The sequence below is a fragment of the Echinops telfairi genome, unplaced genomic scaffold, assembly GCF_000313985.2.
Source record: "Echinops telfairi isolate 266 unplaced genomic scaffold, ASM31398v2 ScPeMD7_7410;HRSCAF=8448, whole genome shotgun sequence".
In the NCBI taxonomy this organism is placed as follows: domain Eukaryota; kingdom Metazoa; phylum Chordata; class Mammalia; order Afrosoricida; family Tenrecidae; genus Echinops; species Echinops telfairi.
This window is the reverse complement of record NW_022111310.1, coordinates 2,227,571-2,245,680: the sequence shown is the minus strand read 5'-3', so window position 1 is coordinate 2,245,680 and position 18,110 is coordinate 2,227,571. Positions and strand designations below refer to the sequence as shown.

General features: G+C 54.1%; 1 protein-coding gene across 1 annotated transcript in view; it reads right to left on the bottom strand.

Annotated features, from left to right (window-relative positions):
- Nucleotides 1-18,110, bottom strand: part of TMOD1 (tropomodulin 1) — a 73,920-nt gene that overhangs the window by 19,814 nt on the left and 35,996 nt on the right. The window contains exons 4-8 of the mRNA XM_004710992.4: nt 16,517-16,636; nt 6,221-6,310; nt 5,208-5,338; nt 3,546-3,653; nt 691-834 (exon numbers count right to left, since the gene is read on the bottom strand). Of these exons, the coding sequence (XP_004711049.1) occupies nt 691-834; nt 3,546-3,653; nt 5,208-5,338; nt 6,221-6,310; nt 16,517-16,636 (593 nt within the window). The remainder of the gene's footprint in view (nt 1-690; nt 835-3,545; nt 3,654-5,207; nt 5,339-6,220; nt 6,311-16,516; nt 16,637-18,110) is intronic.

The window sequence follows — 18,110 nt, the reverse complement described above, 5'->3', positions numbered from 1 at the left end:
AGGTGATATCAAGGGTTCAAGTAGAAAGAAAATGTTTTGAAAATGATGATGACAACATATGTACAAATGTGCTTGATACGACTGATGTATGGATTGTTCTAGGAACTGTAAGAGTCCCCATTAAAATGATTTATTAAAAGAGAAAGAGTCAGAAGGAAAGAGCTGCCTGACAATACATGACTAAAGCACACACATGACAGAGAATGGGTAATTCCCCAGGACACCTGGATAGAGGGGGCTTGATGAACGGAGGGTGCAGGTACGCCTGAAGAAATGGGGCTATTCAGCTCGGTCAAAAAGACGTCAGTGGTTTCTGAGATCTGTCTCGAGGTATAGCCTATGGGCTGCATGGGCAGAACCAAGCCCAGCCAACAAGAATTTGAGAGTTGTTTCCAGCTAATCAACACAAGGAGGGACATGCTCATCGCGAGCACAGTCCCAGGACAGAGGGGTCCTCTGGCAAGGAGTCAGCCCTCCCACGCTGAGTGGGAGCAAGCAGAAGGTGGGGAAGATGAAGCAAGGAGGTAAGCCCGGTGGAGAGGGGGGGACTGGGCAGTCCTTGAGGTTCCTGAAAGCTGGGCTCGTGGGGGTGTCTGGTCAGCAGTGTCTGCTCACCCCACAGCACGCAGCCAAGCGCAGAATGGGGAGCTGCAGATATAAAGCCCACCAGACTCCCCAGCCCTGTCTTACCTGGTTATCAATTTTGAGCTCCACAAGGGAAGTGTTGTGTGGCAGGGCTTCTACCAGTCTCAGGACCCCCGCTCCAGAAATGAAGTTGGACTCCACATTCAGGGTCTTCAAGGTCTTGTTCACCTTGAGCATCTCAGCAAGAGCCTGGAACCCCGGGAAGAAATGGACATGTCCGAGAGGCACAGAAGCCAGGCTGCAGCCCCTCCCGGACCACTCCTAAACACAGAGGGGGCCTTGCTGGGAGGGAGCGGCAGCACCCACTCACCATGGCCACCAGCCAAGCCCAGCTGCATGTTTCTCCTCTCTCCAACTTGCAGGGTTCTCGGACCCTCACTGGGGAGGACCACCCTCAGCCAGCATTTGAAGGCTTCTTTCTGTGCCCGGTTCGCCTCCCCTGCTCCCCGACAGAGGGCCGGTGTTCCGCTCCCAGTGTCTGCAGTGGCTGCTGCCGCTGAGCCGTCCTGTCCTTTCTGCCTCACTTGTCCAAACCCTGCTCAGCCTTCAAGGCTCTTTGCAAATGCCCCCCTCTCCATGAGCCTTTGCGGACGTCCCTCCGAACCCCCATTGGACTTATCCACCACCTCCCTCCGGGATCCACACCATTCTGCTACCGTGGGCTTTACACTGCTGTGGTCCCTGGTCTTACCCTGTATCCTCTCGGGGGGCCTGGCAGTGGAGCTCACCCAGCCCATGGGTGCCGTGAATACTCCCCGAGTGACTTGCTGAGTCCCAAGCACTGCCCCCCACCCCCACATACTCTCAATTACTCTCTTGAGGAATCAACATTTCCTTCATCGCAGAGCAGAAGAGGGAAGAATCAGATCTGGGAACACCCCCCTCCCCCACCTAATTTTTGCCTAGTGGGCAAGTGACCAGGGCCAAGTGGAGGAGAGGGCTCAGGTGTCCTCAGCGCCTTTCGGGGGACTGCAGCCAGTGGGTGTCAATGGCAATCAGTCCATGTGGAGGGTCCGAGGTAATTAGTAGCTGGTGGAGAGAGACTCCAGGGTCACAGGCCCAGGGTGTGCACTTGAGGGCCTGGTTCCCCCAACTCGCTCCCCACCAGGGAGGAAGGTGTCCTCTCACTTGGGACCTGCTGGCTAGACCCTGCTCATGGCCCAGATCCAGGCCCCCTCCCCAGGGGGTCTTCTGGGTTGAAGTCACCGCTCCCTCCTCAAAGCCCCAAATCCCAACCCACTGCCATCGAGTCCGTTCCAAGTCCTGAGCTCCTGCGCAAGCTCACCTGGGCGCATGCCAGTTCTCTCTACTGGGCCACCTGTCCCCCTGAGCAAAGGGACCCAGGCCCCATGGTGCCTGGCATGCCTTTCCCTCCCCCAACCAGGACTCAAGATAAGCTGGCTGGCAATTCAAGGAGGCAAGCATGCAAGGAGCCCTGGTGGCACGGTGGGTAAGTGCTCAATTGCTTACTGGCAGGTCAGTGGTTTGGACCCACCAGCTGCTCCTCGGGAGGAAGATGAGGCAGTCTGCTTCCTTAAGGATCTACAGCCTTGGAAACCCCGGGATGAAAGCCTACTCTGCCTCTAGGCTCACTCAGTTGGAATCCTCCTGGCACTGGCATGGTTTGGTTTGGTTTGGTTTGGTTTGGTTGAAGCAAGGGCACTAAGCTCATTGGAGGGACAAGTTAGTGGCTGAGCAGGTCCTAGAAGCCCTACCATGCAGGTGTTAACTCGTTGGTTGCTGGTTCATGGTGGAGGAACTGGGGCCCAGGAGAGGCATGTGGGGGTGGGGTGGGGACCAGCACAGAGTTTTGGCAGCACTATTTGCCCTTTGGCCTAGAAGCAGCCAGTACTGGAAAATGGGCATTCATGTGTGAATGGGCGGATGTCAGCTGTTGGCCTGGCACGGAGGCTGTGCCCCAAAGCTTTCATGGTGTGGAGCTGAGTGCCAGCATGGGCATGCTTGGATTCTGGTCAGTGGTGCCGAGGCGGACAGGGCCTGGGACTGCCCCTTCCCATCCTGCCTGCAGGGCAAACTCAGCACCCACTGGAGGTCAGGGGTCATCTGTCCAGTACTGTCCCACTGGGGCCGCCCAGGCAGCATAGGGAGGGAAACTGTGAGCTAGTTGTAGTATTTTTTAAAAATTGGAAGAAAACCATCCTATTTATTTTAAAAATCAGAAAAGATTTGATTGCTACTATATGCTTTCTTTCCTGGCCGGATAGCTAGTTCTTGCCCCCTTTATCTGCTCGTGGTGGGTAATAGCCACGCTGCACCGTGGGCCGTGCCAGCTGGGGTGGAGGCTGGCCCCATCACAGGCGTGCTCCCAGAGCCTGATTCAGTGGTGGGCACAGCCAGATGCTGAAACAAGTACTATGTGCTTTTTATTTTTAAGAGAACTCATGGCTATTTTATAAAAAGTACAATTTCATTTGAAATTTGAAACCTTTTCACACACAGGTAAAATATAAATGAGTACCACTCCTTGGGGACCTACTGATGAAGGCACTGATTTAGAAATGGAGAAACTGAGGCCCAGGAAGGAGCCAGCCCGCCACAGACATGATGCGCCGAGTTGAGAGCAAAGTGGGGGCTGGGTTCACACAGGTTGCATTTGAACCCTGAAATAAGAGACGGGGTTTTCTTTGCTGGCTGGGTGATTTTGGACCAAGCAAGCTGTGTGACCTCTGAACCTCAGGATCATCGTCTGCAAACTGGGAAGGTGCTTCTGAGATTAAGGGATGGCTGTGAGGAGGACCTTCCTGTCTGTGTGGGGCCCCCAGCCCCGTGCCTTCTCGATACACCACGCAGGGGTCTTCATCCTCGGGGTATACCTGATCCCCAAGTCACACATTTCTATGCCCCCACCCCCAATGCAGCCCACACTGAAAGGTACATACATACGCCACAGGGTCATTGCTCCGAGTTCCAACGATGCTGAACTTCTTCACATACGCGTTGTCCTTCAGGGCCTCTGCGTAAGCCTTGAGGGTGGGGATGGGGATATTCTGCAGAAAGAAAAGCCGGAGGTGACCTACAGCCTCCACCTGGGCAGGGAGGTGTGGGGCGGGGAGATGGGGCAGCCGCTCTCCTGGCTCATTCCTAGTAGGTTTCTGACCAAAAGGCTGAGTGACCAGTTTCTGGCTTTGCCTGCCTCCTGGCTGTGCTCCCGATGGATGAAATTTGAGAAGGGTTTTCTGGTAAATTGGTTGAGAAAACTCTCCCCAAGAAGAGCTGCAAATGGTCATTGGAGGAGGAGAGGTTCCGGGGAGGGGATGCGGAGGCCAGGACTGGTCCACTGCCCAGCAAGGCTTCTGACTTGCTGTGTGACTCTGGCAAACGTTTTCCTCCTTTCTGCCCTGTTTCTGGAAAGCACTGTGTGTGTGTGTGTGTGTGTGTGTGTGTGTGTGTGTGTGTGTGTGTGTGTGTGTGTGTGGTGGTGTGCTTACAGGAGATAATCTCTAATAGCCACCTGCCCCAGTGGGTGTCAGCCCCAGCTGCGTGTCAGAGGCTCCTGGGGAACATTCCTCAAAGACTGATGCCCCGGCTGCCCAGGACAATGACATCAGGAACCCTGGGCATGAGACCTGAGTTCCTCAGGTGGAACCCACTCACAGAGCCCAACGGCCTCACTGTGCAGGAGGGGAAACTGAGACAGAAGAGGGCTGGGCACTGGCCTGAGCCCCCTTGGTGAGGGTGCGGGGCCAGGCTCCGGCACCCCGAAGGACAGGCATTATTCACTGCCAGCATGCACCCTGGGCACATGGCAGACAACTGAGGCACCTGAGAGGCCCTGGCTGTGTTCCCCTGTCTCTTATTTCAGGGTGTCACATTAGCTCCCCATGGGAGCAGAGAGGAACACTGAGGAGGCACGTTTCCAATCTGATGGTGCTGTGGGACTGGCAGCCTCTTAAAAGAAAGTGGAGAAGAAGGGAAAGAAGGGGGGCAGCTTCTTGTCTTACCCCCGCCTCCAGAACTAATCCCATAGGCCTTAGAGTGGAACAGGTGTGAGGGCAGCTGTGCCCGCTTCTGAATTCCTCCTGCGGCCTGTCCAGGCAGGGTGGGACAGTCTGTCCATCTGTCCCTCCTCTGTCCTCGGTGGCCACACAGGGCCATGTCCAGAGAAATATCGGCAGATGACTTTGGACGTGGGCTAACAGCTGCCTCCTGGGCTATAAGATGAGGCTGTGTATGAGCATGAGACGGCACAGGGATGGTTCAGGGGAGACCCTGGCCAAGGTGTGGGTGTCCCTGAGTCTGGTGGGCACTGGCATGTTGGAGTCTGCAGATCCCATGGTGCAGCAGCATGTGTGTGTGGGTGTATGCGTGTATGCTCTGAACAACATGGAGTGTTTCCAGGGATAGAATTGGCTTGGCCTGGGGTGAACATCTGGGCCTGTCCACCCCTCTATTGGCAAGGCTTTGTCCATATTGCTAATCCAGAAATGCCCAGGCTCCCCACAGGCTGCAGCTCACCCACCAGCCCCGCCTGAGCTGTGTGCGCCAGGTTAGCATGGCCCACCGACAGGCCTTTCCCATGCAGGGAGAGAAAAGGGATTTACCCGGATGTTGTTGAGGTTGACCTCTTCAAGGTCCGGGTCGTTGTTCTTTATCCGCTCCAGCGTTTCTTCTACGTCGGTTGAATTCGGTTCTTCGTCGGGCACAGGCTTGTATTGTGTGGGTTTGATAACACCTGGGTGGAGTGACCGATACCAGGCGTGGGGCTCAGAGAAATGAAAGGACGGGGGTGGGGGTGTCAGGGACATGCAAAGACGCAGTATCACGGGGGCTGTGCCACGCAAGCAGCGCTGCTCACAAACCCAGGAGGCCTGGGCTCTACCCTTGAGGGCCTAACCCCTCTTCGCCTGGGTGTTCCCATCTGTAGAGGGGGAGCACTCCTCCTCCCTGCGCTCATTAGCTCCTGTAAGAGTAGCAGGAGGTGTGGATGAGAAGGAAGGCACAACTGTTCCGGAAGGGAAGGGTCATTGCTCTCTCGGCACCCTCCCTCCTCACCGGGCCCGGCGGCAGCTCGACTGGATGCAGCAGGAGATAGCACTAGTGGGATCAGCACAGGAAAGGACAGCGGGACTCAGGGAGTGGAAGAGATGCCCAAAACCAAGGCGAGGGGGAAAGTGGCCATTGGGGCAGAGAGCCCAGCCTAGGGGTGGACGGATGGACTCTTCAGAACTGGTGTTGGGACAGTTGGATAGCCAATTAACAACGTGAGAGGAAGTTCCACCTCCTCGCAAACCAGCCCAAAGGTGAACCCCAGGGGGACCATGAGGTGGAGCGTAAGCAGTCAGCCTCTAAGATGGGGCAGAGGAGACTGGAGGAGAATATGCTCACAATATTGGGAGGGGGAAGGACTTTGTAAACAAGACACAGGTAGGTCCTGGGGGCCCAGGCGAAGGAAAGGCGTAGCAGACCTGGCTGACACACACACCTGCAAGGAGCCAGAGTGCCCGTCTGAGAGTAGAGGCAAAAGAGGAGCAGCCTTAGGGCCCACAGGTCCCAGGCATCCTCCTTCTGCAAGTGAGCTGGGGTAGGGGAGGGGGTGGGTGGGCTGAGTACTCACTGTTGAGTCCCTCCTTGTTCACGATGGAACTGCTGCCCAGGGCCTGGTAGTACTGCTGGTTACTCATGAGGGTGTGCATGCCCAGGATGGCTGTGGGGACAGAGAAAGGGCCCGTGGCTACCCCTCACCGACAGAAAACCCCTGCATCCCAGGGATCTGTGTTCCCAGAAATGGCAAGTGATGCATGTGTGGCTCTCGAGTCCCTAGGTAGAAACCTCTCACCTTGCTTCACATGACCTTCAAGTCCCTGTCCCTAGCCTAGACTTCTCTAGTCCTGACCCTCAGAGTCTGAGATCTCCCCAGCCCCACGGTCCCTCTGGGACTTCCAGCCAAACTTGGACCAAACCAGAGCCATCCACTGTCCCGGCGACGGCTTCTCTCTTTGGATTGCCTTCCATCTTGTCACCCTGCCTGTCTCTCGAGGTACCGGCGCAGTCACCTGACACCTTCTCCTCCACACCAGGCCCGTACTTTCCACCCAGCGCAGTCAGCTTCCCTCCGAGACACTTAGAGGAACCATGCCTCCCACCACCACTTTGTCCTGGCAGAGCGCTCTCATTTCCAGGTCACAGCTGCACAGCCCCTGGTCTCCTGGCCCCGTCTCTCCTCCAGCATTTGCCAAAGGAGCCGCCAGAAAGATCTTTCTGGAAATGCAAAGCTGACCAGATCCCTGCCACGCCCAGTCATTCTTGCATGCACTCGGCAGGGGCAGGGAAGGGGGTCGGGGAAACACACCGCAGAGAACCAGAAAGACGGGTCTGTGCCCTCCTCTTTACGACCTGCGGGGGGAGGGAGACTTCAGCCAATAGCCACCCAGCTTACTCTGTAAGCACCGAGGCTGTTAACAAACACCCCTCCGCTCTGGCGGGAATGCAGCCGAGGGAGGGTGGAGCATAGGAAGGTGTGAGATGAAGCTGAAAATGGGGTGCGAACAGCAGTGATCGCCCTCCCACCCCCACCGACTGAACACCTCCAACAGCCCAGGGAAGATGCTGTGCAACAGGGTTCAATTCAGCTGTACCTGGGAATGGCTTGGGAATGTAGACATTCCAGATGTCCGGGCCTACCAATTCCATGGAAATCTCTGTGGCTGGGGCCCAGGCATCTGCATCGTTTTAAAACTCCCAGGTGGTTTCACTGTACCGTTGAAGCTGAGAACTGATTATATTACCGGATTTTATTCCAGTGGGCAAGGCGAGAGCCTGTGGCACTCTCTAGGTTCAGGTAAGGAGGTCAACTGGTTTTCCGCAGGTTCAGCCTGGGAAGTCACTTGAGTGGGGAGTGGGAAGATCTGACCGGGTTCTGAGAATATTTCTCTGGCTGTGTGTGAAGAACTGTCCACAGAGGGGCGAGGTGGGTATGGGGTACCTTTGGGCAGAGGTTCTCAATCTGTGGGTCTCGACCCCTTTGGGTCGTCTAAGACCATCGGAAAACATATATTTCCGATGGTTTTAGGAACCGAGACACCGCCCCCCTATCTGTCTCCAGGTGGGTCTGCCCACATGCAGATACGCCCACATACGAGTACCGGGGCCTGAAGACTGTTACCCATGCGACACCATGCTTCAGGACAAAATTTCATTTATTTGTCATTAGAAATAAATATTTCACAATATATATAATGACATTATTTTTGTGATGAATCACTATGCTCTATGGCCAATGAAAATATATCCTGCATATCAGATATTTACATGACAATTCATAAGAGTAGCAAAATGACAGTGACGAAGTAGCAATGAAAGTAATTTTACGGTTGGGGGTCCCCACAACATGAGGAACTGTATGAAAAGGTCGCAGCATTAGGAAGGTTGAGAACCACTGCCCTTGGGCCTGTTGTAGCCATCCAGAGAGGAGGACAGAGGCCACTGACGACCAAGTCCAAACTCCAGAGCCTGGGTCCTGGGGCCTCTTGGGCCGGCTCTGCTGCTCTGTCTCTGCTCCAGGTGCATCGCCACTGCTCTCGGACACCTCCTGCTTCTGCCAGTCCTGAATGCCCTTCCGCTGATCACGCGCTCTCACTTGGAGTGCCAGGGTTGAAAGGGCCTCCGCTAGGGTTGCCAGAGGGGCATTAGGGGTTGGGTGGTGGATTTCTCGTCTCCCACGTGGGAGATCTGGTTCCATTGCCAGTCAGTGTACCGCATGCTCACCCAGCACCCGCCTCTTGGGGGAGGTTGTCTGGGAGGATGGGACGGAGCTTGCAGACGAAGACAGACGAGGAAGGTCTTGCGACCTGCTTCCAAAAAATCAGCGGAAACCCGTTGGACTTCAGCGGTTCCAGTGAGTTGGGGCTGACTTGGTCAACAGCAGCTAATCACCCCAGCAGGACTGCTTGTTCCCGATGGTGCTAGCAGGTGGGTTCCAGCCCTGGGCACAACAGACTGAAACGCTGGTCCTGTGCCATCCTCCCCGCTGTTGCAGCCACTGTGTCAGCCCATCTCACCAGGCAGGATGTCCTTCCCCAGGGCAGGGTCCCTCTTGGAAGCAGGTCCTAAGTACTTGGGATGAAGTCTTGCTTCAGAGGAGCGTTCTAGGTGAACTTCTTTCGAGACAGGTTTGTTTGTTCACCTGGCAGTCCATGGGCTAGTCGGTATTCTTTGCCAGCTCCGCGATGCGAAATACATCCATCCTTCTTCAATCTTCCTTCTCCAGCGTCCGGCTTTCCTGTGTGTGTGAGGCGACTGGCAAGACCAGGGCTGGGGTCAAGCACAGCTCAGTCCTCACAGTGATGCCTTTGCTCTTCAACCCTTTAAAGAGATCTTTTCAGCACATCTGCGCAATGCAATATACCCTCTGATCTCTTGACTGTGGCTGCCATGAGCACTGATGGTGGATGCAAGTAAAATGAGATCTCTGTTGGCCTGGAGGACTTTCATCAAGGATCTCCCTGGAAAGAGGGAAGTACCACCCACCATCCTGCATGTCTGGCTTTCAGGGCTAAAATGAGAGACGTTTTACAACTTCAATCTTTTCTTCCTCTATCATGACTGATTAGACTGGTGCGAGCAGTCTGGCTGTGAGGGTGTTTGTTTTCTTGCCATTGAGGGCTGGTGCACCTTCAAGGCTAGCGTCTTTGATCTTCAACATCAGTGCTTCAAGTTCTCTGTGCTTGAAGCAAACAAGGCTATACGTGGTCCTTATAACGGTTACAAACATGACTAACACTGATGTCAGCTTTCTGCTGGTGCTGATGCATGGTCTTCCTCTGAGTCCAGCATCTTGGATTATCTGCTCCGCATCCAGCCTGAGTAAGTTTGTTGAAAGGACACAACCCTGATGCAACCCTTCGCCCGAGTTTAAGCCATGCCGTTTCCCCTTGCTCTGCTCTGCTCAAAAAAACCCAATGCTTCTCGGTTGATGCCGTTTCTCATGAACGCAGTTAAATGTTCTAGAATTCCAGTCTCCAGAATGTTATGACCCATACAGTCAAAGGACTGTTGATCGTCAATATAACACAAGTGAAAGTCTTCCTAGTGTTCTCTGCTGTCAGCCAAGACCCACCTGATGTCAGCCATGACAGGCCTTGTTCCACAGCCTCTTCTGTATTCAGCTTGGACTTCTGGCAAGGTCCCTGCCACTGCTTTTGAATTATCTTAAGCCAAATTTCACTTGCATGTGATATTAATGCTATTGTTGGATGATTTCCAAATTCTGCTGGGTCACCTTTCTCTGGAAAGGGCATGCCCTTGGATCTTTTCCAGTCAGTTGGCTAGGAGCTGTCTTCTAAATTTCTTGGCATTGATGAGTGAGGGCTTCCAGCACTACATCAGCTAGCTCAAACATTTCCATTGGCATGCCATCAATTCCTGGAGCCTTGTTTTTCTCTAGTATCTCCAACACAGCTTGGACTTCTTCCTTCGATACCATCTGTAATAGTGAAATGGCCATTCCTTCTTTTGGGTACAGTGACTCTGTGTATTCCTCCTGTCATCTTTAGATGCTTTACGGGATCGCTGGAAACATTGCCCAGAGACTCCTTGAATGTGACCACTTGCGGCTTGCACTTTACCCTTCGGTTCGTGCAGACGGAGAAGTGCTGGGTGGGTCCTGCCCTTTGGTTTTCTAACTCAGGTCTCTGCACCTTTCACTGGGGTGATCCTTCGCTTGGTCTCCTCCAGCCACCCTTGGCATTTTCCGCTCAGCTTTTGTATGTCATCGTTTCTCCCAGTCGCTTTAGCGGCTCATGTTCACGAGAAAGTCTCTGAGCTCCTTCTGGTTTTCCGTGTGGTCTTCTCTTTCTTCCCTGTCTTTCTAACGACCCTGCTTTCTTCATTCGTGAGGTTACTGCCGTCACCCCACAGCGTGCCTTTCTGGAGACTGTCTCTAAACTTTGGTGGGATCTACCCAAGGGCATAACAGGATAGTTAGGGTTAGCAAAGAGAAAGGCAGGGTGCCCAGGTAAATTTCAGATACATAACCTTTTGCCCCTCCCTCTCCCCTCCTCAAGTACAGGGATGTCCCAGTTATTGAGCAGAACATATGTTTATCAAACTTACGGTTTATCTGAAACAAGTGAGATTCAAGTTCACTTGGGTAGCCTGGATTTCACATCAGAGTCCTGGCACCATCCTTCAAGACTTTGAGTAACCCTTCCTCCTCCAGGAAGTCTTTCCGGATTCCTCCCTCTCCCCTTGGATTCTTCCACCACACCTGGTGCTTATTACAGCAGGTTGTCTACAGGGTGGTAGAGACAGCTGGACACACATCTGCTGCCACTGGCCTGTGAGCTTCCAGAGATCAAGGAAGACTGAGATCTGTCTCCTCCAGCTCTCCTATCACACCGTTGACATCTTGTAAAACTTTGGTGATGACTCGCTAACCATCAAGCCACTTCCTTAGGCATGGTTTCCTGCTAGAGAAACACAACGAGAGTCCCTGATGGGGAGTCAGCAGATCCAAATTCAAGGGTTCTATGGGCAACATTTCAAATTCAGGCTAGAATCCTGACACCGGTGTGACCTTGGGTAAAGCCTCTCCCTCTCTGGGTACATCCTCTGTACCAATGTGCCTCATGGATGTAACGAGCGAGTTAGACCAGATTTGCACATACAGGTCATCCGGCGAGCTTTAAACATCCACGCCCAGGCTCCATGCTGGACGAGCCAGCCGAATCTCAGGAGATATTATTCTCCGTCTCTGTGGGTGAATTTGCAGCTCAGTGGGAGCTGAGAACCACAAGCCAAGATGATCTCAAGGTCCCTTCTGCCTCTCACATTCTAAGAGTCTTCTCGGCTAAAATTAGACTTGCCTCTTCATCACGAAGAACTGGTTGCGAGAGAGACGTCTGCATTATTCCTGGCTCTCTGGGTTTTAATTTAGGCTGCGGCGATGTGGGCAACGGGAGTAGAGGCCTGAGTCAGCAGCAGGTGAATCAGATAGCTGTGAGTCACCTCCCAGAGCCTGAGCTTCCAGCTCCCACGGAGGGGGCGGCTCGGGGCTGCCGCTTGGTTTTCGGGAGAAACGAGGTGTGGAAAGGCGGCTGGGAATCACGTGAGCATCAGCCTCCTCTGGCGTGCTAGTTTTGCCATCTGGATAAAGAGCTGGAAGATGCTCTTGGAGCTCGGATGCCAGCCTCGTGGAAACCTCCAGAAAGGAGGGTGGAGGCAAGAAGGCCACCAGAAACTGCCAGGGGCAAAAATGGAAGGATCCCTGGGCTCTCCTCTGAGCCTTGGGCTTCATCTTCTGGGTAAGCTGGTGCAGATGGCGTGTGTTTGAACGCAGGCCCTGCCCATTCTAGAACTTAGCTGCACAATAATTCCTCACGTTTTTATCCCCTCCGGCTTTTACAATAAGCATCCCAGGTGGGTATTGAGGGCACCACTTTGTCCAGCCTGCTCAGGGGGATGGCTTGCCAAAGCCCATGGAGCAAGGCCTTTCCCGGCTTCTGAGTTCACACTCCAGGTGCCAGCAGCTCCAAACGTCTACAGCTTGTGCCCAACTTCAGGATTCTAAAGACAGATCATGGACATTCGAGGGAGGAAGACATGTCAACAGTCGGCTTAAGAAGGAGAACCATGTTGCAGCTGGGAGGAGATTAGGGAGGGAGGGAGGGAGGAAGGAAGGAAAGGAGAGAGGAAGGAAGAAAGGAAGGGAGGGAGGAAGGAAGGAAGGAAGGAAGGAAAGGAAGGGAGGGAGGAAGGAAGGAAGGGAGAGAGGAAGGAAGGAAGGAAGGAAGGAAGGAAAGAAGGAAGGCAGGCAGGCAGGCAGGCAGGCGGTAGGGAGGAAAGGAGGGCCAGGCGACATGTCCCTTGGTGAGTCTGAAGCTGGTGCCCACATATTCCCTTTGGCACCAGGTCCAGCACCAAGGCACGACATGCCCCCTCCTGGCTTTGTGCACCCTCGTCCCCAGGAGCAAGCAATGTGAGAAAACAATGCATCCACACGGCCTCCTGCTTCATTCCACGGAGTTTCTGGTGAGGCTGGATTTAGCGCCAGCAAACTTGATTTGGAAAAAAAAAAAAGAGAGAGAAAAAGCCTCAATCTTCCCCCAAACTCAAAAAGGGCTATTTTTGAGTTCTGAAAAAGAACATCGAGTTCTCTCTTCTGCCTCTGCCTTGGCAGGGTTTGCGAGGCCCGTCATTCCACTGAGGAGGCTGAGATAGTGGCACTCATCCCCAGCATCTGTGCCGAGGCCTGGGCTGGGGCAGATGGCCGGCAGGAGGGGGGCTTTCCTGCCTCCTAGGAAAGGTGGGGGGACTACAGCTGGATGCTTCAGTCTTAGTCCCCACAGAATCCCAGGACAGGGGCCTGAGAGTAAGAGGGGACACCTGGAGCGAGAGGATGGCCCAAGGTGCCCCCTCAGATAGCTGCACTCTGGGAGATGTCAACTGCCCTCACGGGTGGCCCGAGTCTGCCTCTGAAGGGCAGCCTGCCCCTTCCCCTGTTCCCTCTGCCCCACCTGAAGGGGCTTTGAAGGTCATATCCCGGGGTGGGATGGGGTGTTTGCAGAGGACACCCAGGGGCCTCCCAGGCCCAGAACTTCATGCTGTCTGCCCAGACAATGCTGGGCATTCTGCCAGCAGCCTGTGGGGGCACACTTTATGGTGAGGGTTACACGTTTCTTGTCTGCCAGTACATAGTACCTGCTGCTTAGCCCTATCGGAGAACAGTCCTTAGGGTTTTCCAAGACTGGAAATCTCTCTGGCACCAGACGGCCTCATCTTTTTCTCAAAAAGCAGCAGGTAGATTTGAGTGGTCCACCTTGTTGTTTGCAGCTTAGCCCACAGGCCCACCTTCCGTGATGTCTGCCAATGCATTGAACGCACGCACGCATGAAGGACACATCAACAAGAACGCCAGTTAACAAACGGGGATCTCACTTTCCTGCATCCTCGCCCAGGCCCGGGTCCCCGCCTCCATGTTCTCACCACATATAGGCCAAGCCTGCAGAGCAAGCTGCCCAAAGGGGCTACCTCTACCTTAGCTTCTGAGGAACGCCTGGTGGTTTCAAACCATTGACCTCATGGTTGGCAGGGCAATGAGTAACCACTATACCACTGGGGCAGCTCCATCCATAAAGTGTGATAATAACAAAACCTACTTTGTAAGATGACTGCGATTGATAAATGCAAAAGCCTATCTAATGCCACCCACATAGCCCCTGGCAGGTCACTGGTGGTCAGCCAATGTTCAGTCCCTCCCTCCCCAGAGACACTGCGCCTTTGATGGGGCTGATGGGACATGACAGGCAGGCAAGGCTAGGCAGTTCATGTTAGTGTGGCCCCTCTGCTTTCCGGACATCAGAGGGTACAATCACATGAACAGATATGTCATTATGGTAGATATGTAATCGTTTGTCAATTTGAGGATTCAGAGTGTAGGGGTGGAGTCTAGCTTGTCAATCAGATCATAGCCAATGAGGCCTCTGTGTGGGCATGGCCTTCTCCTGAGAATTCTGGGAAATCTGGTGCTTCCTCCTTGGAGGCGGGAGATACTTCCCTCTCTGCCACTCCCTGGGAGACATTGCTGCTGACAAGACACATGGAACCACCCTAGTGCCCTGAGCTGGACAAGCCACATGGATGCAAGCAGACCTCTGAAGCCGGAGAAGCCACAGAGAGACCCCTGCTAGCGCTGAGATGCTTACAATGTCACTGGACCTAACAACTCTCTACCCACTGGCTTGTGATTGTCCTGCATTTGGCTTCATTGCATGTGTTTCATGAGTCTGAAGAGGACTTTATAGATTGGTATCAGACATATGGCTAATATCAGACTTAAAGCCTTGGACTGGACTGGGTTGGGATGTGTTCTTCATGTACAATTGCTCTTGTATATAAACCTCTTCCTTATACACATATGTGTCCATGGATTTGTTTCTCCAGTCTACCCAGACTAACACAGTCATCATGAACCAGGCCAACACAAATTAAGAGGAGTAGCTTCAAGAAAACAGGACAGAAACACAGCATGACCCTGCAGTCCTATTTGGACCCAGGACCTGGCAGAGCCGGCAGTTCTGGTTCTGACTGGTGGGTCATTTGATAATCCCTCTGAGCTGCCTAATGAGGGGAGTGACGTCATGCAGGGTCATGGGAGGAGAAAGTCCAGGATGAAAACAGCTCCGGGGTGAGTCACCGTGGAGATGCTGCACACATGCACACACACACTCACCGTGGAGATGCTCTACACACACACACACACACACACACACACACGGGCATCACCCCCCTCCTGGCTGCATAGAGGCCTCTCCTCCTCAGAGCAGTCTTTGGGCTGAAATATATGGGCAGAGTGGAGGGTCATCTGTGGCTTCTAAAAAGCAAATCCTTCACTACAAAGCAAGCCAGGTTCCTTGAGCTGAGAATCTGCTAACACTGGGGAGGGAGAATCCCCTCGGACATGCTTCTTTGTGAAAATGAAAACCCTTCTCTCAGTCACTGACCTTTGTCCTACCTGTATCGTCCATCCATTGGAAAGAGCTCTCTGGACACAGGGTCTACACTGCTCTTCCAAGTCACTCTGTGGGTCCCTGCAAGCCAGTCCGGGCCTCCACTAGCCAGCCAGGGTCAGTCACCCTCACGCATAGTCCAGTCTGTGCACAGTGCTCAGGAGAAGCAGGGGGACGGGCCGAGGCACAGAGGACTGGACCCATGTTCACACTAGAAGGCCCTTGGCTCTCTCTGAGCCCCAGTCCACCTCCTTGGCCCTTGCCCTGGCTTTAGTGCACCTGGATATGGCATCTGCCCTCAGTCAATTGTGGTGAACCAACCTCCGTGCTGGCTTTGCCCCCATTTGCATGGTTCTCCTTCTGCACCGTGGCCCCTCAGAGTCCCAGGTTCCTACAGGGGTCCTGCCCTCTGCCCAGAGCTACCTCACAAGGCGATGGCCTCCACACGTCTACCTCCAACACAGACTCCTTCATGGGCAGCTGTGTCCACCTGGGTGGCCGACAGGCACCTCAAACTCCACAGACCCTCAACGGAGGATCACGGCATTTCCCAGAATCCTGTTCCTCCCTCACCCTCCCCTGCACAACTGGCACTGGCACCCGCTTGGTCAGTCCCTGCTGTCAGACACCCTAGATACTGCCTTGGCTCCTTGCTCTAGGACAGACAGCCTTCTTGCTCTCACTGCCAGCCAGGACTCATACACACTGCCCCCACAGCCCTGGAGCTTCTCCCACCCCTTCCACCCTTCTCCATCACCTGGGGGGTTGGGTGGGGGGGTGTCAGTCAATAGCTCTCAAGTCAGCAAGATAAAAGATTCACCCATTCTCAAAGATAGGGGTGCCATGGGGAGCACGGTGGTGTGCTCAGAACTCAGCCGCCCCCCACCCAGCCCCACGTGAGGTAGAGACAGGAAGGGGCGTTGTGGGAAGGTGGAGGAGAGGTCCCCAGCAGGCTCAGTGATGGACCTGTGGAAACACCTGGCCGGGGAAGGTAGGCTCTACAGCTGGCTGCAGCAAGGTTGTACATGTAAATGATTCTGCCCCAGCACCTTGTGAGCACCTCCCCCAGCCGCGCCCCACCCCTCTACCCCCAGCCCCAAACTGGAGGTGCCAGGAGTCCTTGGCTCCTCCTCCTTCTCTCTTCCCAGGGGTTCTGGGTGGGATTTGAGGTAAACGCACTTCCTTTCTGGGATCGGACTACAGCCCCCTCCAGGACGGGGTCCCAGCCACATCAGATGGCTCCTGGGGGGCGGGCGGGGCGGATTGGAGGGTTTGGGTGGGTTCACCTTTGGGTTTCCGTTTCACCACTGGTCTCCCGGCATTCAGGTTGGAATAAACCATACAGGCCCCCTGCAGGTGCTGGGGAGCGCCCGGGCACGTGGGAAGCTCCTGGGGTGGCCCCTTACCTGCGATGTCGCAGAGCTCGGCATCAGACGCGTTCGCCAAGGCCTCCTCCAGCTCGGGCTCCAGCGTCACGCTTTCCAGCACCGGATCTGATGGCTTCTGCTTGGGGACCCAGACCTTTCCTGCAGACGCACATGGGCCGGGGGTGGGAGGGCGCAGCTGTGACCGGCAGCCAGGGGATGGCCTGAGGGCCTGAATGCCAGTGGGGCTTCCCCAAAGAATGGCAACCCTTCTCCGGAGAATGCAGCAGCGTGCGACCCCTGGGGACAAGCTGACCCCTCTTCCAGGAATGCTGCAGCCCTGACTCCATACCAGTCCTAGGGGGGGGGGGGGGGGTGAGTTCTAAAAGAAAGGTATACTGGAAAGTCTGAGAGACTTAATCAAGGGTTCTGGTATTTTAAACTAACCCAGAAACATTACCACTTAGATTAGTAAACGAAGAAGAATTCATCAAGCCAAACTCACTGTCGTCAAGCAGATTTTGACTCACACTGACCCCACTGCACAGACTAGAACGGCCTGCTAGGTTTCTGGGGCTGCAGCTCTTTAAGGGAGTAGAAAACCTCATCTTTCCCCCACAGAGCAGCTGGTGGTTTTGAACCACTGATCTTGCAGCCAGCAGTCCAACACCTAACCCACTGCGCCACAAACAGGGAACGACGTCTGTCCTTGTGTTGACGATGATGCCGGGGCAAAGGTGGTCACAGCAGTGACCACCTGGTGGGACTATTGATGAATCCATGGTCCTCAGACAGGGGGGTCCCCCAGGTGAGAGAAAGGGTCAGGAAGACAATGCCCCACAGAAAATGTACAATAAAGCAAGATACAAATAGAGTGAACCCTTTTAATGCCGTTGATGAAAAGTCATGTGTCTTATTTATTCCCACAACAGATATTGATTAAGTACTTCTGATGCTCACCCTTAGAGCCGGTAGTGGCCCACAGCGAGGAGAAGAGCCTGAGGGTTCCCTGGAGGAGAGCCACAGCACTGGCGCTGACTTAAGGCTCTGGGGACAGAGGGGTGACAGGTGTGGGTGTGGTGGAGTTAGGGGAGGGGTGGCTGGCAGGAGATAAGGGCAGAGAGATTCTGGGCGGCCCTGGGAGGACTTTGGCTTTCACTCTGACATGGGAGTCCATCATGCTGTGATGGGGATGGAGAAAGGCTCACCTGTAACTCTGATTCTCGAGTGAGAAAAAACCCGCGGGGTGGGGTGGAGTGGTGCAGGGTGAGATGGAGCAGGAGACAGAGACTTGAGGAGGCCTGGTGAGAGGCGACCTGGACCAGGGTTGTCTCTCTAGAGGGTGTGCGTGTGCGTGTACGTGTGAAAGGATACATATTCAGAAGGTTAGCCATTCAAAAGGGGTTGGTAGAGGGTATGACTTTGAATTACTTTGCTGTTGAAATTGTTTGCTGCACATATGTACAAATATGCTTGATACAGTTGATGTATGGGATGTTGTAAGAGCTGTAAAAGCCCCAATAAACTGATTTAAAAAAAAAAGCAAGGTCCCTTCTAGCTCACTTTTCTTTTTTTTCAATCATTTTATTGGGGATCTTACAACTCTTATCGCAATCCATACATCCATCTATTGGGT